The following is a 27,161-nucleotide window of genomic DNA, read 5'->3' as shown; positions in this document are numbered from 1 at the left end:
CTCGGCATAAATTTTATCAAACGGCCTAACTTTCACTAATGGTCCTTTGAAAGCTCGAAACTACAGCGCACCCAAAGTCATTTTCCCATGAGTTTTGCATAGTGGAAAGGAATCATACACACATGGTCCCCCGCTTTGGCATTTTCTTGTCACAAATCACAATCATCTCCTTTTTGGGACTTTCACTCCAGAGGAATGAAGCCAATCAAAACGCAGTCCCCATTTACTGGTTTTGAGCAGTACACATGTCATGAATGGCCACATTTAGTAGGCAATGACCCCCTTTTCCCATTCCCTATGCCTCCCGTTTTGGGTATCCATCCAGCTCATGTCTCCCGCCCTTTCTGCTGATCTTTTTCCTGTTTCTGATCGCTCAGCATTTTCCAAGGACACAACACTTTCGGCCAGCTTTTGCACTCTTTTCCCTTGTGGCTCCACGAGTGTTTGGGTTGATGTAGATCTCAACGTGGGAATGTCATGAGAGCTGATGCTTGTTTGAATGCGCAGAAGTATGTCTTTGGCTCAATTGATATTCTAAAATCGTCATGGTTATTTGACTTAATGCAGGTAAGGAAAAAAAAAGTTCAGGTCTGCAGCAGAATGATGCTTTTTTATTTCTTCCTCGTTAAACTAAAGTAGAGAGTTTAAATCTAATCTTATGGTTTGTTAAGACTCTTGGAAGAAAATGAAGGGCATACAAGAAGAAGCCTTCGTAGTTGCTGTGCATCCTAGAAAGTCACGGGATCTCGGTGTGCTTTAGATCAATCTTCCTTCTGGAAACTATTATTTCAGATCATCAAATACAATCAATTCATGACGTTTAGTTTGGCTGCAATATCCCACAGATCCACACGCACAGCCACGCACTGTAATTGCTCACTCCCCGCCTATAGCTTCTAATAGCCAGGTCCATCAAGTTTACAGCTTTGCTCTCACTTAATGGACCCCTATAGCACAAATTTTAACAACCCTGGATGATTAAGACGTAAACAACTCGCTGCCCGGAGTAATTGTGGCAGTTCCTTCGCCCATGACTGTCGTCAAAGCCATCTCTTTCTCCCGAATCCTCTCGAGCTCCCACGCAATCGCGTCCATCTTCGGTCGCCTTTCGCGAGGGGAAATCATGCACAACAATGTTAACCTCATCAAGTCCCTTATTCCGTCCATTGTGAAAGTTCCGACTAGCCGAGGGTCCACAAGGTTTATCAAACTTTCATGGGACTCCACCTAATATTGAATTTTCCGAGAGTAGACGAGAAAAGGTGATCACTGATGATGCTCTTTACAAGTCACTTTTTAGAAGGTAAGATATGGATGGTTAGGAAGGTTAAACAAGCAACCTGCTTTCTTCATCTCTCTCTCAATGCTATGCAAGTGATGGAAATTAAATTGGTATTACCTTACTTTACAACCAAGTTACTCAATTGGGCATACAACAATAATAATAATAAAAAAAAGGAACTTTTGACGAGAGAGTGAACTAGAGCAAGAGAAGAACCGGTTGCATTGTGATAACCTTGTTTAGGGAAATGATCCGACGATTCAAGATCTTTACTATAATTTTGCAGGTGGAAAGTATAGAATTTCAATCGATCAAGTTGTTGATAGTAGATTGTGTTGCATCTTGTTATGTGAATGTCAGGAAAATAACAAGAAGAATCGTAACTAGTTGATTGCATAAAGGTATTAGGTAGAAGTATATTTACCCACTGGATTAAGCTTTCATGCCCTGACAATATCATATTCGGAGCTGCTTCTCCGGTAACAAGCTCCAAAAGAAATACTCCGAAGCTATATGCATCGCTCATCTCAGAGAAACCACCCAATTCTCCTGCCCTAATTAGTGGAAACACATTACATTTCCATAGAAAGTAATATTTTGTTCTTTCCAACTTGAATAAAAAATGATGCAAGAAGAAATAAATTTACTCTGGATCTTGGAAAACACTGACAGATGCGCGAGATGGACCTGCTTCTATCTTTTTCTTTTCAAGAAGTTTCATGAGCCCTGCATCTGCGACTTTAGCTATGAAATTCTCATCAACCAAGACATTAGCCGTTTTGAAGTTCTTGTGCACCAATGGAGGTCTAAGGCTATACAAATGGCATAAGCCTGCACTGGATACAAATAAAAGTGTTCTCAAGTCAGAGAGTCTGTGAGATCATGCTAAATAATCTTCTGAAATCGGCTCATAGCTGTGGATCTACCTTTAGCAGCCCCAAGAGCAATGGAGATCCTCTGCTTGAACTCTAGCTTAGTCGAAGATTCTTGTCCTGTGTCTGCAAGAGCGGTGAAGTTTTTCAGTCATGATTTTTAAGTGATTTTCATTTTCCATTACTGAACCAACAAGCTTTTACCATATTTTCATACCATAAAGATGGTTGCACATGCTGCCATTTGGTAGGTATTCGAAGACTAACATCTGACACCCATTTTCAAGGCAGTAGCCCAAGAGAGTGACTAAATTACGATGGCGAATCTCTGACAAATATGATACCTGTTTGGAGACAGAAAACATATTAATCTGGATGAATTAAGGGCAAAAGACATTCAATAAAAACTTTTGCTCCAATAAGGGGCACGGAAATTGAAAGCACTGATAATCTCCATTCGTGATGAACACTCGTGGTGATGAGAATGCTATATGTCAAGATAGAGGATCTTAAACAAATGAGACCATTATGCATAACGATCCCTAGCTTTTAACCGTCATCTCTACGTTAAGAAGCTTTAACTGAACAACAAAGGTTAGGCAGTACTGATGTAAAGCGCACACAATGTATGTAAGCAAAAAGCTAGAAGAGCTTGTGTACTCGGGAAAGGCTCCAGTTAGACAAGGTATGAGTGAAACAAAGGTTCTAGATACTGATCTAAAACAAGTTAAATGTTGCATGTACTGATACCTCAGTGACAAATTCTGGTTGAAGCACACCTGTGCGCCTTTTGATGGCGACAACCGTTCCATCACGAAGTAAACCTTTATAGACCAAACCGAAACTTCCATGTCCAATGAGATTGCTCTCATCGAACTGCCTGGTAGCTAGCTCCAACTCTTGCATTGTAAACTGTCTTGCTCCCTGGGGCCCGGATAGCGGCGGAGCTGCTCCTGAACTAGACCCACCTCCCCTATTCCAGTCAACTGTCACAAGGAAGAGAATGCCAAAGTTCATACAGAAGAGGTAAATCCAAATGAATAGCTTTGACAGATTGTCCCTTTTCAGTTGGACAAAGAACTTACCCAATGCAGATGGATCAGAAGAACCCGTCTCGGAATTCCTGTTAGCTGAAGAATTCAGCTTTGACATGCAAAACCAAACGAGTCCAACTAGTACAGCCACCAATGCAAGTGCCCCGGCAGAAACTGCGGCTACTGATGCTAGTGAACTTGACATGGCTTTGGCTTCACTGCTTCAGTAAGCCTAATTATTGAACCTGCCAAGAAGAGAACAAGAACAGCTCTAGTAGCACAACCAGTGCAAATGAACCGTGGTACTGTGATGTTGGGGTTTGCAACGGGGAAAGAAGAACTAAGCGCAGTGTCTGATACTGGTGTGAGTTCAGAGGCATTAACTGGGTCAAGTAGTCCTCATTATTGAGGAAGCTCTAATATATAAATGGGACTTGCACATTTATAGTGGTTTTCTTGCCGTGGGTGAAGATAAATGTAGCTGAATTCTGGACATGAGAAGATCAATACATTCGCTTTCTCAAAGGACCTCACTCTGTGGCTATGCACAGTGCTCACTCCTCAGCACCTCCCCAGAACATCCTCCTCGAAACCAAAGCTTTTTATTTTATACGATTTCCTGGAGGAAAGTTCAATAATTATCTAATAAGTAAGATAATCTCAAGATAAGTCGCGGTTCCATCTCTTACCGCTAGAAAGATGCCTGTGTCACATTGTGACGTAGCTTTGCAATATCTTGATCCCCACAAGATTAAACACGCAAAAGGAAATTTCATTACTGCGGTTAATCTGAGGCCTTTCGAAAGGTAGGAGATTATTTTGTTGAGTTCAGGGATTCTTGCAAATGGACACTGCCAAGCACATAAGTGTATGTATGCAGGAGAGATCCAAAAGATTGTTGGAGGTTCAATGGAGAACCTCTCCATCAAGAAACTGCAGATGCCCACTTGGTTAATTTTTGTACTGAGACTGTAAGCATGTACATTTTTTCCTCTTTTTCTTGTGGGTTTTGTTTTTTCTTTGTTTTGAGATGTACACATTGACAGGTATGAAAGTGACTTTAAGTTGGACAGGCTCTCCGGAAGACATAATAATTGAAGGGGGGGAGAGGGGAATCAAAAGAGAAAAAGGGTAGTTATAAGTGTTTCGATTTGAAGCCTCTCTCCTGAATTTGCTCTATCTTCCTTTTTGCCTCTTTTTGTCATCTGATCTGGAAAGAAAGAGAGTTAATTCATATTTTTCTTTTTTTTCTAGTATAGAGAGATATCAGAGTCTTCCCTGATGGGGTCATGACAGCTTAGCCAACATGACATTGCAGAAGCAGCTTAGCAGATTTTTTGGTTCTTTCTTTTTCTTGGGCTTTGCTAATTCTTTTAGATTCATTTTTTCCCTACTCAGGTAGCAAAGTTGTTGGTTTTTACAATTTGACAAGGAGGCTTTTTTTTTTTGCTCGAGGAAAAGGTGGCTTATTGGTTGGCTCATTTTCGTGGAGATTTTAGCAAGAGCTTGTAAGACAAGAATTCTCTCTCTCTCTCTCTCTCACACACACACACACAAACTAGCTCAAGAATTGTTTCTTTTCATGTTTTTGTAGCTGGTCTTGCCTGGATTGAAAGTGAAGGTGACTGGAGGGAAGGGAAATGTCATTTTATGCAGAGTATAGGCTGGAATTAAGAGGCCCATGTCCCACAATCACAGATCCAGAGAGAGAGAGAGAGAGAGAGAGAGAGAGAGAGAGAGAGAGAGAGAGAGAGAGAGAGAGAGAGAGAGAGAGTTTGTTGGGGAATGATGCAGTTGTCAAGTAAGATGCTGTTTTGACATCTTGTCTGAGGCTGACAGCATGTGGGGGAACGGGGGTCTTTTGTACATGACCTCAGTGATTCCAAAAGATCTGTTTCCTTTCTTTGTTGTTTTTTGGGAGGGGGGAAATTTTTCACTCCCATTTTATTGTTCCTCTTTCATTCATTTCTTCATGCATGGTAACACCAACATTTCCACAAACCTAACAAAACAACCTTTCATCATCTGTCCTCCTTTATGTCTTCCCAGCTGTCCTCATAACATCCATAATTTAGAGTCCACAAATACAGAAAATGCTATAAACAATCAAATACTATAGCAGATTTATACCAAGTACGCTTGCGTTAATTTTCAATTGGACCATTCTGCTTCTTCTTCATTACCTCTTCTGTTTTAATATACCATGAAGACTTACAAACGTACCGTGAGAATGGGAAGATCTGTGCTGTACTGGCCTTACCATAATTTCAACTGTGGCTCTTGACTTCCAACTCACGCATACTATTATTGGCAAAGGAATCACAGAAAAGTGACATTGTCATCTTTATTTTCGCCATGATTGGTACGAAAGTGTAAACAGATCTGTGTGGGTTGGGATCATCATGGATGTGTCATTCATGCATCATTGATTCCATCACAGTTGGCATATGAAACTCTTGTTTTGTTCTTCTCTTCTTGTGAAGACTTTTGACTTTTTCTTCATTTCCCTTCCCAGATCGACCAGCCTATCGAGAATTCCGCGAGCCGCGCTGTGAAATTTGCGTCTAACATTGTTCTGTCAAAAGTTCAGTGGATCTCACAGTTTCTTGCTGGACTAACAGACTCGGGAAGAAGCATCAAAGTAGCTTCCATCAGGCAATGCTAAGCTCCTCAAATCATTGAATCACTTCCCAGTTATGGTTTTACCTTCTAGAAGACGCTGAACGAGCATGACTCCGAATGATTCCCCAGAGAAAAATGGGAAAGCAACAGCTGAATGACTTGGAGATAAAATGTTTTTTGCCCCTAAATGCAACAACATAAAAAACAAATGGAAATTTATTGCTCGCAGAAGTTTGTCTCTCCTCTCTTATCACTTGCCTTCGTGCAAACAAGATTCCCGAATTTGGACGTTCTTAGCATTTAAAAAAAACGGAAGAAAAATCAAAATAATAAAATGAGTTTTATTAACAAGTGGCTCTAAGGCACTCGTTAAGTTAACTAATAGTAGAAATAGAAATATGGCAAATGCTACGAAAAACCCCAAACTATGCTCATTGTGGTATAAATACCCAAAACCTTTTTTTGTGTCATCAAAAAACCTAAATTTTTTCATTGTGACACAAAAACTCTAAACTTTCTTTATGTGATGGAAAAAACCCAAACTTAAATATGTGTGTCATATATATACTCTATTTCAGTTCTATCTAAGATATATTTGTCACATTGATATAAGTTCGCGGTTTTTTACGACACAAAAGATAGTTTGGGATGCAAGTTTAGGGTTTTTAGTGACACAAAAAAAAGTTCGGAGTAATTGTGTCACAGTAGGCATAATTTATGGTTTTTTGTGATATTAACCCTTAAAAATAATAATTTTTTCAAAGTGCTTTGGAAATCAAAGAAGTATACATTTGAGAAAGTTTCATTTTACGAATAATATTTTGAAAGACTTAACAAGTGCTCCAGGCGCATTTTTAACATTTTCCTAATAAAATAAACCGAAGGAAATGAAAAAATGGGTGAAGGGAAAAGGGGGACAAGTTGCATTCTCCACATGCACTGTTTCCATGTCTGATCCCGGTTCCTACAAGCATTTACAGACAACAACACCATGAATAAGCTGGTTCATCTGAAAGTCTCCAAGAAACTACAAGAATTCTTGTCTTTCTGTTCACCAATAGTGAAATACAAAAAAATACTGTTTACCTTCTCTAAAGCTTCTCCGTCCTTGCTGCTTCTGAAAGCTAAAAATTGGAGTAAAAGCTACAGATGACATTGAGGGGAAAGGGGTTTTCTTTTTCAGGATATGAAAATTTGTGCATGTTCTTGTCTCTGTTTTTTTTCCTTAAGTGGGTCATGGGTGAAAAGTTGAAAAACCAAAGATTCCTCGTTAAAGCCAGATGCAGAATCACAACCTCCCACCTGAAAATCTATCTTCAGGCGAAAGTGGGTTTTGCGGGCATTGGATACAACAGACATCAACTCGACGTGCATCTTATCCTTAAAAAGCTTTTTGTCAATCTAAGATTTGATGGCCCTGCGTCATCAATTTTTTAATGTCCTTTGGATTAACACCACCAATGAAAAGCGGGAAAAGTACCGATTCAGTCGTAAGCTTATTATTTCAACTATAAATTTTTCAATTTTGTTAATGTAATCATAAATGTTTGTGCGAAATTTCAGTGTTGTCGATCGGGCCAATTGACGCCGGAATAGCTAACGTGGCGTGTAATCATCATTGACCATCCTACGTGGCACGCTGATTTGAATAATTTGCAGATCACCACATCAGCCATTCTGGTGGCAATTGGCTAGAATGACTACATTAGAATTTCTCGTAAAGACTGAGGATTATATTAGCAAAATTGAAAGTTTTACGACTAAATTGACATTGGTACAATAGATTTAGGCCTAGCTGGGTAATTATCATATGGAAAGCTTTACTTAGAACCGGCAAAAAGGAATACGAACCCGATAATTGAACAAACCAACTCTGGAAAATAGATTATGGGTGAACTTTTGTTCAATCCATGAAAAGGGTCAAGCCAACCCTAGACCCGAAAACTTTCGAGTTAAGTTGAGTCAACCGGTTTGACCCCATATATCTTAGGATTAAAACCACGAAAAACCCTAATTCTTAAATTATAATTTGAATTTTGAAATATTCCAAGTCTTGTTATCTTAAATATGTGCAATATCTTAAAAAATATAGGATAAGTGCACTAGAAGTCCTAACACTTATCATGAAAGTGCAATTGAATCCTAAACTTCCCAAAAAATGCAATTAAGTCCTAAAACTTGTCAAATTAATGTAATCGAGTCTTTCTCTTAACTCCGTCCAACTTGGCTAAATGGAAAATGCCGACGTGATTTTTTTAAAATATTTTCTCTCTCCTATGTGGCGATGATGTGGCTAAAACATCAAATTTAAGGCTAAAACGACTTTTTTTTTCCAAATCTAATATTTAATACAAATTTAAAGTAAATTAAATTAAAAATAAGCTAAATTTATAATACATAAAAAAAAGAAGAGGAGTGAAAAACCAGATGACGAGAGTGGGGGAAGGCTAGCAAGGGCCTAAGTGAGGGTTGCTGACCACTGGCTGAGGCTCGGTGACCCTTGCCGTTGGGATAGAAAAAATAATAACAAAATGAGATTTGGATCAAAATGACGTTGTTTTTGGCACGTTAGTGCCATGTATGATAGAGAAAATAATAAAAAAAAAGTCACGTCAGCATTTTCCGTCAGCCAAGTTGAACAGAGTTAATGGAAAGACTCAAATGGTCAAATCCAAGGCGACAAAACTAAGAATTCATCGCCTTTGGTCGACCCTAAGGTAGCAAATCTGAGAATTTGTTGCCTTGATTTACCCTAAGATGAATATTTTTTTTTTGTTTTTGTTTTTGGGTATGCCTAAGGCGATAAAAGTAAGTTTCGTTGCCATGAACTGTAATTTAACACAATAATTTGTGACCTTAGGGTACACCTAAAGAGATAAAATTGAATTTTATTTTGTTGCATTTGATTGAACTTGCAACGAGATTTTTTTTATAACATGACAGAAAATTGCATCGAATTTTTATTATTTTAAGCAACGTAAATAGTAATCATCACAGACAAACATTACATGATAACACATATGTTGCAAATGGAAATTGAATATTTATTTCTACTTGTCAACTAATGTGACATGTGTGGTATCATTAGTGAAATGTAAATATTCTATAGTATGATTAATGTATAACAAGTGTAATTATTTGATATGATTTTAATTTACTCATATAGATATATAATGTGAAGTTGGAATAACTATTAATTTGTATAATAGGAAGGGTTAATACTACAAAAAACCCCAAACTGGTACATCTGTGATAAATTTACCCCAAATTATTTTTTTGGCCACAAAAAAACCCAAACTGGTACACCTGTGACAATTTTATCTCGAACTATTTTTTTGACCATCAAAAACCCCACACTGGTACACCTGTGATAATTTTATCCCGAACTAATTTTTTTACCATCAAAAACCTCAAACTAGTACACTTATGACAAATTTAGCCTCCGTTAGTTTCCATTAAATTTTACTGTCAAATTGCTAAATTTGATGACACGTTGTAATTAACGAGTGTACCAGTTTGGGGTTTTACCCCACTGTTTGTCACAAGTTTATCCATTTGTGATTTTTCGTGATATTAATCCAATTTAATGGACACTAACGGAGGGTAAATTTATCATAAATGTGTTTGGGGTTTTTAGTGGTCAAAAAATTAGTTAGGGGTAAAATTGTCACATGTGTACCAATTTGGGTTTTTTGGTGGTAAAAAAATTAGTTCGGGGTAAAATTGTCACAAGTATACCAGTGTGGGGGTTTTGGTGATCAAAAAAATAGTTTGAAATAAATTTGTTACAGGTGTACTAGTTTGGGGTTTTTTGTGGTAAAAAAATTAGTTCGAGGTAAAATTGTCACAGGTGTATCAGTTTGGGATTTTTCGTAGTATTAACCCTAATAGGAAATACTAGTAAACTTTTTAACCATGAGAAGTCAGACAAACCAGTTCAAAGGTTATTTACAAACCAATGCAATCATTTGCATAAGCTTTTTATTTATTGATTTGATAAAGTTCTCTTCACTAGACTTGCAAGTCGATTATGAGCTTCTACCATTTTTTTGACACTAGTTAATAGGTTAGCTATCATGTTTCTTATTCTTATGTATACATTTTTCTTATAAATTAATTAACTTTGTTATCATAAGTAAATTAATCGTGCTTGTCGTTAATTATAGAGAAAAATGGCAATGCTAACATAAGTTACACTAGTGATTGACTATTTATTTCAATTGTGCCAACTAAAACCACACATGTGGTATATATCAATAAGTAAAATTCATATATTTTGTAGTATAATTAATCGTAGAAGAAATTTGTAGTATAGCCAGAAATATTGCATTATAATTATTACGAACAATTTAATTAATTTTAGGATTAACATAACAAAAAACCCCAGATTGGTACACTTGTGATAAATTTACCCTAAACTAATTTTTTGACCACCAAAAATCTCAAATCGGTACACTTGTAACAAATTTACCTTCCGTTAGATAGGATCAATACCACGAAAAATCACAAATTGGTAAACCTATAACAAACAGAGGAGTAAAACCCTAAACTGGAACACTCGTCAACTGCCACGTGCCATCTAACTCAATAATTTGACGGTAAAATTTAAAGGAAACTAACGGAAGGTAAAATTGTCACAGTTGTACCGGTTTGGGGTTTTTCGCGGTATTAACCCTTAATTTTACATATAGATAAGTAAATTTTGGAATACTAGCTTTCTAGTCTTTGACATTGTCAATTAGAAGTGCAAAAATAATTAAGATCCTTAAAACCGAACTCACTTTCTTCATATTGTGTATTTTACTGACTATTTCTTTCCATGATTTATTGATTCAAATGTATAAGACAATTTTGGTTTATATGTAATAGTACAACATTATGATTCAACTAAGTCTCATTACATCACATACAACTAATTTAGTAGAAATAATATAATGCTTTCGTTTGGCGTTTTTGGTATTAATATCACTGACGAAGTAAATTAAAAAAAAATATTTAAATTATTTTAATTACTGGATATATTCATAAATTCCTCAAAATTTGTGATTTTGTCCATGTACAGTTGTGTATTGTCATAGTGCATTTTTTTTATATATTCATAGGGTGTTTATCAACTTTTTTTTATAAAAGTTTGAGATTAAATGATCATAGGTTTTGCTTAATAAATAATATAGCTAGCAATATTCTTAAAATGGAAGTTTTTAAATCAATGATCATTGAATTTGTTATCTTCACATTTTAATACCATTTTACATGGCTAGCCGCGATTGCCTCCGGTCTTCGTACCTTTAATTTTCTCGTCAATCTGCGTTTCCTGTTAAAAAATCAATAAAGGACCCTTCATGTTCTTTATCAATTTCCATATCGATCCACGTTTCAAAAGGTACTTTGTCGACAATTTTCAATGAAACAAATACTAATAAGCACGATGTTGGCTTTCAATGATACTCTTTAAAGACATCATCTTTAGTATAATTTAAAGATATTGTTTCGTCCGAGACTTCTAATCTATAAATTATAGGGTCAGCCATCGGTTTCAAATTTCTATTTATTTGTTATTAAGATGTGTCAAGCAAACTAATTCTGCAATTATTTAGAAGTTATCACAAATTTGTGATTAATACGTAATTTTTCCGTTTATTGGCTTGGTGAAGATGTTTACTGTGTAAGATGTCTATCCACATACAAAAGGTATGACTCTTTTTTCGACCAAAAAAATAGGGTCAACTCGGTTTGAATAGGATCAAATAGGGCTTGAAGAAATCTCGACCTATTTCTTTGAACAAAAAAAAATCATCTCGACCTATTTGAAATGACCAGCTTTTCGAGCCGGGCCGGTATTGAGCCGAACCCGGATGACCCACATCGAGACTCACAACCCTGTGCACTTGCGAGGTCTCTTTACATGTTGAAATATTTATTATTGGAAAAAGTGCATTGCAAGTCCTAAACCTTATGTAGGAATGTAATAGAATTCTAAATCATTCAATTGATGCAATTTCGTCTTAAGCTTTTTTCACTAAACGCGATACAAGTCATTTCGATTAACAATACTGAAAATCACCTATGTGGCTCTCATAAATTGCCCATTCAAGTCTTAAATTGCAGTTGTCAATGTAGATTTTTGACTTGATCACATTTTTAGTAAAAGTTGATGACTTGATTGCACAAATTAAAAGGCTTAAGACTTTATTGCAATTTTAAATAAAATTTTAGAACTTCATTGAACTAATTGAAAATTTTAGAATCCAAATACAAGACTGAGGACCTCTAATGCAAATTTTGCAATTTTCGAACAACGTGTCCACGTCCGATTTCAACATTTTGCGCAAAATTTGGTGATGGATGTGTACATATATTATGACTAGACATGACCTTGCACGTTGCACGAGAGTAAATGATAAAAAGAACTATTGTATTTTAATACTTATCAATCAAGAAATAAGCATCGGAACAAATTTGCGTGGTCATTCACGGTTCAATGAAAAAGACAAGTTTTATGAGAACATTCTATAGTCTTCAAGGTGAAGAAATCATAAGAGATGATTCTTTTAGCAATACTCATCTCTCTAAAAGAAAAGGTCAATTAACACCTTCAGGATGTTGGCAAATGCTATTAAATCCAAACTACTCACAATCGACACCTTTCTAGAAACGAGTCGAGTTTAATTTCACGAACGACAGGGGAAAACACAAAATTTTCCTCGATGTCCTTAATGTTGCCAGCTAGGGCAAATTAGAATCTTCAAAGGGTGCATGATGGAGTGCTTGATTAACCTCGCATGAGGGTCACAATGACTTCATCTTGTCATAATTTGTTTTCATTTTGTTCTGATTTCTTTCCTGGCTCTAAAGCTTCGTGTGGGGAACAAATCCAGGGCAGCTCGCACCGATGAGATCAGAGCACAAAAGAAGGGGGCGTGACCCACCAAAGATTTAGCCACGCTCTCTCGTGGAAAGAAAGGTGGTGATTGAGATGGTACACCTCGCGTTTCTCTCCTGTGAATATTAGTGATAGGACCCCAGAGTGATGCCAAAGACAGAAAAAAAAAAGGAAAGATATTTGAACATGAAAGTGATTGGGTTTGGTGAAATATCTTTTTTTCTTGATACGATCATGGTGGTCATTTTCCACATTTACCAAATCGAGAACAAGTAAAATCAAGGGAAAATGACTCAATCGGTCCTAATAAACTTTTCACTTTTGTCGACTGAGTCATGAGATTTTGTGCGAAATTTCCAATCTAGTCATTCCGGTCAATTTTGGACAGAAATCGTCGACGTGGCGGTCTAGTTCTTGCCGGCTGTCCTACGTGGCACACTGCGACGTCGGCGATTTCCCGATAGAAGTTGGCCGGAACGACTATATTGGAATTTTGAGCAAATTTTAATATTTTATTGATAAAATTAAAAAGTTTAGAATTAAATTGGCATCCGTATATTATGTTTAAAATAGATTGGACAATTTTCCTGGTAAATCAAAATACGAGTTGTTTAAAAAGTATGATTAGAATATGAACTCCATCGGTCCAATCAGTCATGACCATATCATATACTTTGAGGCCACTTTTCGGAATCGCATAAATCCTGTTGAATATAAAATATGCATTAAACTTTCTTCCGCCCTCTTTTGACCACTTTTTGGGGTGCGAGCGCTAATGTTTTCCCTTACGCTGTCAAGGGACGAAAGAGCCGCGAAATAACGGTGATAAATCCCCGGTTTGGTTGCACCACCGCCGACCTCGTGTCGTCCAGCTGAAGGGTCAATGGACGTGATTGCTATCCCAAATGTTATTGACAAAAATCACCAAACACCACCATTTCCGGCCAAGAGAAGAGCCTCCATTGGGGAAACCATAAGTCCATTCTCACACCCCCGTGGTAAAAGGACTATGGGAATCCAAGGCCAAACATGTGCTGCCTCAAACTTTCAGTGGGCATCTTGTATCGATTTTCCTTTGCTTTTTGTCGGGACTCGTTGACATTCAAGGCTTATCCTAAAGGACGGAAACCGATAAACGGGTGAAAAGGTAGTGTGAGAAATTGAACCTGAGACCTTTTGGTTTGATATCAATTTAAAACACGTGCGCAACCAAACGGCTTAAACTGTGTAAGGCCGCGTTATGGTTCAACTTTCCAAAGGGACTTTAGAGGCTCTTGAGAAAAATCGGAGTCTTTGGCAAACTTTTTGGGAACTTCTTCGGCCAAATATTAACCTTGGCAAAGCTGAAAGCCCAAGAGAGGTATGTTTGGGCTTTCGGCATTTTCGGAAGGCCATGTCTCAGAATTAATAATTTTTTTTCTTTCAAAATTATCCTCACCAATTTTTTCTTTTTTTGATTTTGCCGTCATAAGTAACTATTCATCCTTTCCACGTGGTGAAGCTCTGTCAAGAGTTGCAGAGGCCGGTCTATGTTCACTGACAACCTCGGCTTGGGGAGGTTAGGGTCGCGCAACCCTAGTAGCCCCAAGCCAAGGTCACACAGTGTGACCTAGGCGATGGCCGCCTGGGGTCATGCGACCTCAAGTGGCCCTTGTTAGGGTCGCGCAACCTCCGTGCGGGGCCACTTGGGGTTGCAAGGGTCACATAATCTCGGCGAGGGCCACCCCAGGGGTTACCTTAGGTTGGGCGATCTCATACGACAGCCACCGACACAAGATCTAGCTCGCCGACAGCCTGAGCCCTTAGCCGGAGTCAACGAAGGGTTTGGGTTTTTTTAATAAAAAATAGAAAAAGTCCTTCACAAAAAATATTTTTACAAAAACTATTTTATCCAAAATTGCTTTACAAAGGACTTTTAAGTCACAATTAAACAAACACACTTTGGCATTTCGGAAAACTACATTAACTTAATATCCTATACATTTCCCCTGGCGAAGCAAACGCAGCCTAAATATAACGTGTATAACGTGAAATGTATTTGACTTTCATAACATGCTTTTTGTTAGAAGTTTCATTAGCTAACGCGGCTTAAGTGTACATAACATGACCTTTAGCCTTATAATTGTCATCTGACCAACTTAAGTCAACAAGTAAATACTGTCTAAAATTTTTGTCTTGTAAGTATTGAACTGTCATTCTTATTTGCGCCCGCAGAACATTAAAAACTAAGTTATCTATTGAACTCGTAAAATTGTTTTTCCCCTACCATGCACGGCGTTTGCCAAAAAGAAAAGAAAAGAAGCATTCAATCAGCAGATCCCTTGCAAGTTCCACCAAAATTAATGGTCTAGATCTGTCTGGCCCTCAAAACAACGCATCACAGAAACAATCTGTATCAGGTTGGGGTAACCGTAACAGGACATTAAGGAATGGATTCATTTGGATAACAGACTAAAAGATTATGTAGCGAAATCAAGTGATCAAGATGGGGGCATGCTGTGACTAGAGTTCCCCATCATTCAATTTGCACGGACAGACCAACTTTGCAGTAGAGGAAGAGAGTCAACCAAATGTACTGACATAAGCAGACCCTCCTTTCTCTTCCTCATGTGCATTGTGGACAAGAGTACAAATATTGTTGAGGATGCATATACATGAGATGGTATGCCGGGAACTAAGTACACGACATGACTTAGAAACCTGCAGCAGAACTGCAGCTCCTGCATGAAGACCAATCTGCGAGACAAGACCGTTAATGGTCAGGAGTCAGGACCCAGGAGACCAACTGGATTTCACAACTCAACTATGACTCCACTGCAATAACCACGGATGACAGAAAATTCTCAAGCTATCACAGCATACAAAGTTCAACTAGTGTCATCTTCGCTATCTGCACTACCTTTAGAGATGAAGGAAATTCAACAATTGAGTATTATCACCCATTTACTAATAATCCACTTAAAAGATAAACCAATTTTGTAGACGGGTTTTGATACGCCTAACATTGAGCATATGTGAAGTGTAATCTCTACAAAAAGTGGTTTGTATCACCTGAACGGCAATGCCAATTGTTCCAACGAGAAGATTTGGAGCTTCAGTATGGATATCTTTGCCAGATTGGGATTGGTCAATATTCCTCAGAGTCAATTTGCAGACGATACTGCAAACCACCATCTTAGACCGGAGAAAATCTGCTGTCAGTGATTACCAATTCATCTCAATCATCCATTTCACCATTTTGAGATTCAGGCCACATCACCGTTCATGTATATTAAGCAGACTCGCATTTGAAGCAGTTTTAGATCTGCAGATTTCCTCTAATCAGCATCCTGTTAATGCTTATATATGCACCTCCTACATGATATCCTCCTCATCCTGGACAGAAACAAAATCCACCTTTGACAGCTATTGCAACTTCCTGTACTCGACGACTGCATCATATGTTTCCATAGAGAGCGAACTCTCAGCAAAACATCTGCAACAACAATTACAACTAGTATATGTTTACACAAGAAGATATACAACAACACGCAGAAAGCATCAATTTGACATTAAAAGGTAAATCTCCCCATTGGGACAAAGCCCTAGTTCAATCAAATTCTAATCTGGGAATCAGCATCAGAAAAAGCAAGATAATCTATCAAAGTCTTCCTTCTACCCATAAACACACACACATGGTATTCTACCTTTTTGCAAACAGCATAAGACTCCAAATCACAGATGGAAGCAGCTTCCATGAAACTTCGGATGTAATTCACAAACCTTAATTCATGCCAGAACATATTGGTCTGTTCATGTAGAAAAGGCCGTAGAGAAGCAACCACATCTTCACCCAGCTGTCCATGTGGGACATTTTGTTTCTTCTCAAAGGTCGAAATAAACACTGAGGTCACTACATGAACTATAACAGAAGGATCTGGGTCCCCAAGGATGGCCTCTAACTCCCTCCGAATCCATGATTCTATTCTCTGTCGAATCCTTTCCTTCCAACCACTATCTCTTGGCAAGCCCTGGAATGACAAGAACAATTTTGAAGCTATTACAAACCAAAAAAGGGAAAATGAGGAGGTGAAGAGATGAAAAATTTACCGAACTAAAGAATTGACGATCTATGAGAAAGGGGGAAAAAAGCAGTGAAGCTTGATTTGAAAACCATATTCTCAAACCATAAAGGCGGGTTGGTTGAACTAGGAAGTGGGTTTGGATCCAGTCCGATATTCTTCCCCAAACTCTCACCGGTCAAAATCAGTTGCGTCAGGTTTTAACCAATTCAACTCTCAACCCAGCTCGACTGAATTATACACTACTCAAAGTTTTAGCATGCTGGAACAGGAAGTCCACCCCTTGGAAAATGTTCACCCAAATTCAAGAGCTTAACTGAATGTGCTCTCTTTGGATTAGATTAAAGGTCAAATGATGGATTTCAAATTCACTTGTAGGCTATACTTCTGCATGAAACATTAATTTGGTAGGGAAAAAGGATGAAACCCATGCTCTTGAGGAAATGCAACCTTTTGCCAACTGAGACTATGTTTGTGTCTTTGGGCGTATTATCACATTTTAGACATTGGATATGAATTCAACAGCAAAAATTGAAGAAGCAGTTTAACTGGTTGAGCTGTGAAATACGAGCTTGTCCTGACCCTGCACTGCTCTGGTATTTAAAACACCGGTGACTAAAATTAATCAAGAAACTAGATTAGGACTTACAATTTGTGCAGAGAAGTGACAAAACTGATTCTCTCAAAAGCCAAACCAAAAACGTTATCTCCCCATGAATGTAAATGCAAAAGCAGTCCCTTCATTTGTATGAACAGAAGCCACATACTTCTTAAATACAAAAAAAAAAAGTAACAGATGACTAGTATACTAAGAGCATACCTATTACCTAGACCACTAAAGGATTTCGAATACACAGAGAAGAAAACTGACTGAAATCAGTGGTATGGTAAGTTTATATACCTGAGAGTTCCTGGAAGAAGGAACAGCCTGCAAGTGTCGGTTGTATATGCTGGACAGAAGAAAAATATTGCATTCTCAGAAAATGGAACAACAAAACGAGTGGCTACTACAAACTATTCAAATATGGGTATATATAACACAGGTTATTGAGGATAGAGATGACACATTTAATCGTACTCCTAAGACAGGAACATATTATCCACAATAATGCATGCGACTGGATGTCAAATAGACTGAAGTGAACCAATCTAAAACTGACCATTTTCACAGTTGTTTTTGTGTACCTGGCACGCCATTGGAGTTTTCTTGTGGCTAAAACATCAGGAGGAACAGAGCCCGGCCTCCCAAATGATCTTCGCCATGGATCTGGTCTGGTTCGCCGGGTGGAACCATTCAACTCATCTCTTGATCTTCGGATAGCTCTATAAAGCAAAAATACTCGACTTTTATTCACGTGCCAACGAAACTCGTGCATGAGGTCAAAACACAATAATACAACATTGACCATAGTTGGGATTGGTTTACGATAGCCCTTAAGGTTCGAAAGAATCTGAATTCTCCAGCATATCTAATGTTTTAACAAAGTTCTGATTTGATGATACTTTCACAAATTAGAATCATTTTATTAACACGATCGTTTGTAATTTGAATAACCAATGCAATCATCTACTCCCTGAACATCCAAACTCAGTACTTGAGGCTCATACTTCACACTAAATCAGTAGATTCGACTTCAAAGAACGCCCCAAATTCCAACATCTAAATGCCCCCTTCCAATATTACGAAACACAACATTCCAATGAAATTGCAATGCACTCAAATGGAAAATCCGTTCAAAAGCCAATTCACCGCCCACCAAATAAAAAAAAAAACAAAACTTTCGGGAACTGGAACGGCGGACAAAGAAAAACCCTAACCCCCGACGAACGACGGGGCCCGAACCAGCTCCTCGATCGGCCTCGCCGCCCTCGTCGGCCGAAGGCAACCGCTCCTCGAGAAAACGCCCGCGACGGCAGGGGCCGGCGGTCTCGCGAAACCAGGAGCCGAACTCGGCGTTGCAGAGAGGGCACCTCCTCCTCAGCCCGCTCCACCTGCGGATGCAGTCGATGCAGTAGGCGTGCAGGCAGTTGGCGACGACGGCAGCTCCGCGCCCCCTGGCCTCGATGTCCTCGAGGCATATCGGACAGGATTGGCCTCGGATCGAAGGGAGGATCGCGCCGGAGAGGGATTTCTCGCGGCGGCGGCGGCGGCGGCGACGAGAAGAACTGAAAGCCCGTTGTCGAGAAGACGAAGAAGAAGAAGAAGAAGGTGACGACTCCATGGAATCACAGAGCACGGAGGGAGCGAGCGAGACGGTGAAAGGTTGATCCTTTAGCTTCGGGACAAGAAAGTGAGTCGGCGATTAGCCCCCATTGAAATGACTTTGAACTCACTGGAATATAAAAAAGGTAAGTGCAACGGAAAGTTGAATCAAATCCCTTTAACTTATCAAATTGATGCAATTACGTCCTTCTATTAACTCTGTCAAGATGTTAAGGTGATTTTTTTTTCATTAGGTTCTCTTTCATGCGGCGATAACGTGGCTAAAATACGAAAAAAATAAACTAGAACGACATTGATTTGGTCAAAATATAATTTTTTAATTTAAATACTATTTCAATTAGATTAAAAATTAAATTAAAAGAAAAAAAGAAGAAGAGGAACGAAGGAAAACAGTGAATGCCTACATGGCCCTCGCCACAGCCTCCCTCACCATAGCTAGGAAGGGCCGGTGATGGTGGGGATGGCCGACCAAGGATCGATAAGGGTCGTCGGGCCCTAGCTAGTGGCCAAAGACCAATCGCAAGCGAGCGCCTTCTATGCGAGGGTTGCTGGCCTTGGCCCACATCTAGCCGAGCGTCGCCAGTGGCGACTGACCCCCACTAGTGGCAGCTCTTGGCTTGATCTGAACGAGGGTCGCCGGCCACTAGTGTGACATCCCCGAATTTGGGCTTAGGAGCCAAGGGCAAGTGATCAATGAATGGGCAAGTAGTCCGAACTGAGGGTTGGTAATGGAACGTGCAATATGGTCAGAACGAGTGTACTGAGGGTTGGTCATGATTCGATCGAAAGATTGTCCATGAATTGACCTAGAGATCGACAGTGGAATGACTCTTCGCTCACGCCAGACGATTAGAGTGATATGACTGTAAATTGACCCTTCGACCATAAGGGCCGTTAGTGGGACAGTCCGGGATACCTATGGATTAGTCCGGTGTCGGCATGTGTCGGCAGCGGGTGATGCCGCACGGACATGCATCGGTCACAGATGACCATGAGTTAAGTCCGGGATACTGAATTCCACGAGGCTACATGACAACCGAGGGTCGACCATGAGTCGTTGATACTCGAGCATGGACCGGTCACGAGTCGGCCACGGATCGTTGCGTCGAGTTGGATTGGCCATGGGCGAGCCATGTGCCGAGCCACGAGCCTAATAGCTAGGCCGCGGGCTTGGCTATGTGCCAGCTGCGCCGACCAGGTCTCATACGGTCGTACTCGAACATGACCGGCCATCGTGCCCGTCAGCTAGGCCATAGACCAGTTACGTGCCCGGTCGTGTGTCAGTCATTGTACTTGACCCTTGTGCCAGGCAACGTGCCCGTTAGATCCGGTTTCGATCTAGTCCTGTACCCAATGGACTTGGCCATGAGCCATGCCTTGTACCCATGCATGAGCCAATGCATGTGTTAGACCCATGAACCGGCCCCTTGCTCGTGCGGGTCGGCATTGTGCTCGGCACATTGCTCGTGCAGCTGGTGTCGTGCTCGGCGTGTCACTCGTGCAGCCCGGCACCGCGCCCGTGCACTCGGCTACACGCCGGGCCATGTGCTCGGCCATGCGCTCGTGCGGCCCGGCAGCATGCCAGGCATGCGCCCGGTCAGGCCCAATCAGACAAGCCACATGCCTAGGCAACTCGGCTGGCCCGAATTGGTCACCAATGGACTTAGACCTTTGATTGGTCATACTTGACCATATGTGGAGGTCCTTCTACATCAAACCTCGGGTTGAACGGGTATATCAAGCGTGGAAAACCCTCGGAAAATAAGTTGAACGAATATGATACGGGGTTGCGAATTTAGTATTAATTAGTCGATTTTGTGTAAACCGATTGGCCCAAGTTATTTGTGGGTGAAACCAGCATGTTCAGGCAATCCAAACAAGGCTCACGGTTAAGCTAGTGAGAAGAACAAAATAGTTGACCAAGTCAAATGCCCTTTAAAAGCCATTTAAGGCCACCATTATTGGACTTGCTTAGGTGTCCCCCTTCTTTATTGCTGAGCAGCTGAGTTGTTCAGCTTTATTAAGGCTGCAAGGTTACTCATGGTCACCAATAATACATATAAAATAAGGGAGGGGGGGAGTCGGCCAAGACAGGGAGCCCAGAGAGAGAGAGAGAGAGAGAGAGAGAGAGAGAGAGAGAGAGAGAGACCAAGAAGAGATAAGGCCACCTTAAAGTCTCTTAATGGCACTTCATCATATCCTTTGGCCATAGTTCATTAATGCCATCAAGGCTTCCTTGACTTGGATGCCCTACCATTATTGCCTTGCTTCTTCTTCAAGCTTGGCTTTCTATAAATGGAGCAAGAAGCTCACGTGAAGGAGCCCCCACATACCTCACGCACACACACTTCCACCAACCAGCCATCATCTTCTTCTTTTTGCTTTCTTGCTTCCTCAATTCACGCCCAAAGAAGCCCCACCAACCTTTCCTTTTGTTCGGCCAACTAGGAAGCCACGTTAGAAAATTGCCTAAGGCCTCGTTTTTCCCGTGCTCAAGCCATACGCCACTTGCTTTCTTTCTTCTCACGTGTTCTCATGTGCTCTAGTGTTATGTTGAGTAAGTGTATTCCCTAATATCGGGAAAGGAAGTTGCGATACATTGTAACATGGTTTGCTTGGGCTGTTTCTTGATTACTTGGTCGATTATAGCTTGTTCTTTCTTTGACAAGTGATGTTCACATGTGATAATCATGTTTGATGTTCTTTTGCTGTTTCGTAGCACGAACTTTGCTATTGATTTGCCATCGATGCCGGTATGATAAGAGCCAACTTATGTGAATGGTGATTGTTTCATCCTCGCTTGATATTAGTGTTTTCACTTATTGAGTCTCCTCAACTCACTCCCGTTGTTTTTTTCCTCTTTTCAGGTCTGTAGTATGGCGTCTCCTTTAACCCGGTTTGGTAGCCCCATCGAGATGAGAGCAGAGTTGCTCACCGTAATTGATGCCCGTGAAGGCTGCGCCTATCGTAGGATCATCATGTACGTGATGGTGGATGAGGGTCGCGAGGAATTGGTCCCTCATATGTACGTGGCATAGTACCGTTTGGCTAACGGAGATTGGTTTGGACCCCTACGCGGGTTCAACGGTCCATTTAACGGCATAGGCAGGCCGGCTCCAGGGTAAGCCGCAGGTAGGGCGTGAGACGGCCGGACGGATGGGGAACGGGAGGACCAAGAAGCGAGGAGCAAGAAAAGCCGTAGTAGAGTTAGGGACCCCAAGCCAAAGTTTTGTTTGTTCGCTAGTTGGCTTGTTTTTCGGAATCGCTCTTGAAATGGGCATGTAAAATATATGTGTGCGGTTTACATGGCCCGAGAGTAAGGCTTGTGAAAATAAGCACGTATCATGTAAATATAACGTGCGAAGTTTGCTTATGTTGATATTGTGATGTTCTATTTATATTTGCTTCCGCGTGCGCATTGATTAAAATGAATGGGACGCACTAATTTGTTTCCGCGAGTCACGGTTCCGTTCGGGTCATGTTCGGTCATTAAGTATCGATCGTGATTCCGGGTCGGAACGTGACAACTAGCCGGAGCCCAGCGACCCTCGCCGACCCTTGGCCGACCATCCATCATCATCACCCGCAATGGCGAGGCAGCGGCGACAAGGGCAACCCTCGCCTGGTTTCCCTTCCTTTTTTAATTTTAATTTATTTTAGAATTAATTTTAAATTTCTTATTAAACATCAAATTTGGACTAAAACGACGTTGTTAGCCACGTCAGCGCCATGTAGGAGAGAGAAATAAAAGCCATGTCAGCATTCCATTAGCTTGATTAGACAAAGTTAATGAAAGTACTTGATTGCATCAATTTGATAAGTTTTAGGACTTAATTGTACTTTTTGTAAGTTTTAGAACTCAATTGCACTTTTATGACTAGTTTTAGGATTTTCAGTATACATATCGCTATAAAAAAAGTTAGATAAAAGAATATTATTGTTTATATAATTTAATTACTTCAGAAAGAAATTTAAAAAATCAAATAATCTTTATAAGCCTAGGCAAGGGCTGTCACGTCACGGTCAAGACCGTGACCCATGGCTTACTTTACGACGTCCCGTTTATTTTTATCTTTCTTTACGAACAAGCGGAAGCATGAAATCGGGACAATCACAACAAGATTAGATAACGAGGTTAAGACAAGCATCGTAAGCAAATCTTGTATTTACATGACAGCTTATATATACATTACAAGCCAAACCATTTTACATGTCCCTTCTTTTTACGGGCCAATTCACACACATATTTCCGCTATAACAAACACGGTTAGGTTATGCCTAGCCCCGCTACTGTGGTTTTCTTCAAAAAAGGTCCTCCACAAAAGTTCCTCCCAAAACGAGCTCCCAAAAAGTTGCATTCTTCCCCTATTACTCCGGTCCGCCTACACACCACTCATGGCACCCTCGGGCACGGAACTGCCAGGTCCTCCAAATGGTCCGTCAAACCCAAGAAGGGGTCCCATTAGGTCGCCATCCGCCCACGTATACTAGGCCACATAGGTATCCGGCACGGGATTATCAAATCCCTCATCCACCATCATGTGAGTAGTGACGCGGCAATATGCGCGATTCTCACGACCGTCGATCACATCTATTGCCTCTACCTCTATCTCAACCAGGGTGCCGAAGCGGACGGGAGGGGCTGCCATCCTACAAGTATGGGAAAAACAACGAGGAGTGAGTCATCGACTCAATAAGTAAATCTTCTAATTTCAAGTGAGGAGAAATCAATCATCGCCGGACACGCATCCAACCTTATCACCCCGGGTATCGATGGCAAATCAATAGCAAATGTATTTCTTACCTTGCCTATGTACTATTCATGGTGCACACAATTGCCAAGAGAACATCAAGCATGGTATATAAATGATGCATGCATAAATAGAACATACGAGATTCATTCATTCTTAACCAAAATCCCTCGGTTCTTCCGAAATTTATCGGGTATCCGAAATCCATTGGGCATCCGGAATTTACCAGACATCCGAAATCCATTCGGCAACGTCTCGAAATCCATCGTAGACGACTTTAGTCCCACGTGTATCCATGCATCACAACCATCAAGCAATCCATTTCTTATCTTTCTTTAATAGCCCATGCAAGCAAGAGCCCGAAGGCATGAGTGTAAGTGTGATTCATGGACAAACAAATCGTAATTAACTAATATGTCGGCCACGGTTGAAGGCCCATGACTTGATCCGACACGCCAAGCGACAAACCAAACCGACTTAGGTTGGATCCGATACGCCACAATATCGAACCTTTGCCAACCAGGTTTCGGTCCATGCGCCCTAGCATACATACAAGATATATGTTCCCTCTTTCGCGGCCGAATCGTGCATCACTCGAACTTATAACGTACAAGAATAAACAACTAGCAAGCATCACGCAAAGTCCAAGCACGGATCGTGGACAAACACTAGCCAACAACGCATTTCATCATCCTATTCCGAGATTAGGGAATCTACTTACACTACTCAACAAAAACGAGATTTAGTGAGGACCGAAATGAGAAAGTGACGTGAGGGAGAGATAGAGATTGGCGTGAGAAGAAGGGGAGGGGCCGGACGGTGGGGTAGGCATGAGAGAGAGAGAGAGAGAGAGAGAGAGAGAGAGAGAGTGTGGCGTAGATGATGGTCGTGTGAGGAAAAAGGGGACTAAGTGGGGACAATGGCTATTTATAGTGTGGTCCACTAATGGTCACTAATGAAGAAGAAGCCAAAATTCTAAGTTAATGATGGGGACGGCCTTGAAAGTTTTTAGCCATCATTAGTCTTCCTCTTCAAGCTTTTTATGAGAACCGCATATTGCTAACTTGGTCTCTCAGTTGCTAACCTAGGGTCATTATACCCTATTAAGTCATTCTAGACCAAGACGATGATTGTCTTTGGCTTTTTCCTCCTAGGCGTGAACCTCTCTCCTCTCTTGGTCTTGGACGTGTGTTTCATTGTCTTGGTCTTCAAGACTCAATTATTGGTGGCTTCTACATTATTGGCCCTATCTCCATTATTGGCATCTTCCTCAAGAATCTACAATTATTGTTGTCTTCTTGGACAAGCTCTATTATTGACAATTTGCTAAAGAAGTTGTCCATTTGTCTCTTAGTCCATGAATTCCCCCTTTGGGCGTGAGTCTCTCTCTATTATTGGCCTTGCAAGACAACTCCATTATTGGTGCCCAGGTTCTATTATTGGGGATTGGTCTTCATTATTCGTTCTTGTAGAACAAGTTCCGTTATTGGTGCCAAGTCAAGTCAACTTGTTTTCTTGTTCCAAGAAGCCTTCTAGGCGTGTGATCCATGTGCCTTCTCAAGAGCACTCAATTATTGGGGTTCTCACTAATTCTAATGGCACTTCTTCCTTTGGGCACTAAACTTTACCTAAGATTTAACTTAATGAACAACTAAGGTAATTAAGGGTTTCAAGTTCCATAAACGATCGACCATTCCATTTGAAATCGAGGTTCGGTGTAAAATTATATCCAAACATGATTGGACACAATCGAGTCAAATACCGGGCTGAACGGCGCAAGACCGAACTAGTTTGATTGTCCTAGCGCATGGTCTATTTGGTCAGGCTTAACGGGGCGCAGGGTCTGGCCGCATGGACGCAAGGTCGAGCACACTACTGGGCTATACGGGCGCCGGGCCGATTGCATAGGCACGAGGCCGAATGCACGGGCACGGTGCCGGGCCGCATGGACGATGTGCACACGAACAAGGTACCGAGTGCATGGATGGAACATACAGACGAGAGATCGGTTCATGGACCAGACACTTGCATTGGCTCACGGGCGGCATAACGAGTGGCCCGTGGCTAAGTATGGTTGGCATGGGACTTGCTCTGGGCTAGACCCAAGGGGCATAAGGCTTGGCACAAAAGTTAGGCACAATGGCTGGTACACGGACTAGCATAGGGCCGGTCCATGGCCTGACTGACGGGTACACGACTGGTCCATGGCCGGGCACAAGGCCTGACTTATGTGGTCGGCACAAAACCTGGTCCCCGACCAAGTCACAAGGCTCTTGGCTTGGCACATAGCTCGTCCATGGCCTACTTGACTCAACGCAATGATCCATGGCCGATTCGCGACCGGTCTATGTTCGAGCATCAACGATCTATGGTCGACCATTAGTTGTCATGTAGTCACGTGGAATCGAGTATCACGAAATCGATCCATGTCGCTCGCGATCGGTGCATAGCTAAGCAGAATCACCCGCGATCGACTCATGCCTGTGCGGCCTCGATTCATGGCCGTCCGGGATTATTCCACTATCGACCCTTATGGTCGAATGGTCGATCCATGGTCAAATCACTCTAACCGACTTGCATGATTAGGAAGTCATTCCATTGTCGATCCCTTGGTCGATCCATGGACGATCCTTCGATCAAACCATGACCGATCCTTTAAATACCCGTTCCAACCATACCAGCTAATCCATAACCGACCCTCGAATCGATCCTATCGCCAATTCCATGGCCATTTTCCCTTAGTCATCTCGGTTCAAATTGGGGATGTTACATTTCTCTCCGCCTAATAAAATTTCGTCCTCGAAATTTAAACACATATCTGGTTCTTCAAACAAATGGGGGTACTGACGTTTCATGATTTCCTCACTTTCCCAGGTTGCTTCTTCTGTTCCATGGTGACACCATATGACCTTTACTACAGGAATGGTATTATTTCTTAGCATTTGCTCTTTCCGGTCCATGATCCGAACTGTCTTCTCTTTATAAGACACTCTGCTGTCTATTTCGACCTCGTTGAAATTTAGTACGTGTACCGGATCGGGCTCATATTTTCTCAATATCGATACATGGAACATATCATGTACCTGAGCAAGTTTCGGTGGCAACGACAACCGATAGGCCAAATTCCCTGTTCTTTCTAAAATTTCAAATGGTCTGACGTACTTGGGACTCAACTTACCTTTCCTTTCAAAGCGCGACACACCCCTCATGGGTGATACTTTAAGGAAGACATAGTTACCTACTTGGAACTCTAGTGGCTTCCGACGTTTATCAGCATAACTTTTCTATCGGCTTTGGGCAGTTCTAAGCCTATCCCTAATCACTTGTACATCATCCATTGTGAGTTGTACCAGCTCTGGACCAGTGATCTTTTTTTCCCTGACCTCATTCCAACAGACTTGAGTTCTGCAAGCTCGACCATATAATGCCTCG

The 27,161-nt window shown here is 40.9% G+C and overlaps 2 protein-coding genes across 7 annotated transcripts; both read right to left on the bottom strand.

The window, feature by feature from the left end:
* Positions 1-341: 341 nt before the first annotated feature.
* LOC115691401 (putative serine/threonine-protein kinase) lies at positions 342-4,176 on the bottom strand. Of its 5 annotated transcripts, none has more exons than XM_056306310.1 (9): positions 3,878-4,176; positions 3,699-3,807; positions 3,240-3,433; positions 2,905-3,140; positions 2,372-2,498; positions 2,209-2,280; positions 1,930-2,113; positions 1,707-1,836; positions 342-1,227 (listed from the first exon to the last, which is right to left on the bottom strand). In XM_056306310.1, exons 3-9 carry the CDS (start codon positions 3,391-3,393, stop codon positions 979-981), a joined length of 1,152 nt encoding a protein of 383 aa, XP_056162285.1. In that variant the 5' UTR covers positions 3,394-3,433; positions 3,699-3,807; positions 3,878-4,176; the 3' UTR covers positions 342-978. The 5 variants fall into 5 exon arrangements, with proteins under 5 accessions (XP_056162285.1, XP_056162288.1, XP_056162286.1 ...); XM_056306313.1 differs by having other exon boundaries at positions 3,699-3,786; XM_056306311.1 differs by lacking the exon at positions 3,699-3,807.
* A 10,939-nt stretch (positions 4,177-15,115) lies between these two features.
* LOC115691412 (uncharacterized) lies at positions 15,116-19,059 on the bottom strand. Of its 2 annotated transcripts, none has more exons than XM_056306390.1 (6): positions 18,573-19,059; positions 17,940-18,077; positions 17,656-17,704; positions 16,380-16,703; positions 15,745-16,168; positions 15,116-15,429 (listed from the first exon to the last, which is right to left on the bottom strand). In XM_056306390.1, exons 1-5 carry the CDS (start codon positions 18,974-18,976, stop codon positions 16,157-16,159), a joined length of 927 nt encoding a protein of 308 aa, XP_056162365.1. In that variant the 5' UTR covers positions 18,977-19,059; the 3' UTR covers positions 15,116-15,429; positions 15,745-16,156. The 2 variants fall into 2 exon arrangements, with proteins under 2 accessions (XP_056162365.1, XP_030473894.2); XM_030618034.2 differs by having other exon boundaries at positions 16,456-16,703.
* Positions 19,060-27,161: the final 8,102 nt, after the last annotated feature.

This window comes from Syzygium oleosum, unplaced genomic scaffold (assembly GCF_021117445.2).
Source record: "Syzygium oleosum isolate NSW1041296 unplaced genomic scaffold, Sole_v2.1 Sole_v2.43, whole genome shotgun sequence".
In the NCBI taxonomy this organism is placed as follows: Eukaryota; Viridiplantae; Streptophyta; class Magnoliopsida; order Myrtales; family Myrtaceae; genus Syzygium; species Syzygium oleosum.
The sequence above is the reverse complement of the archived record's forward strand: the minus strand, read 5'-3'. Positions and strand labels throughout refer to the sequence as shown.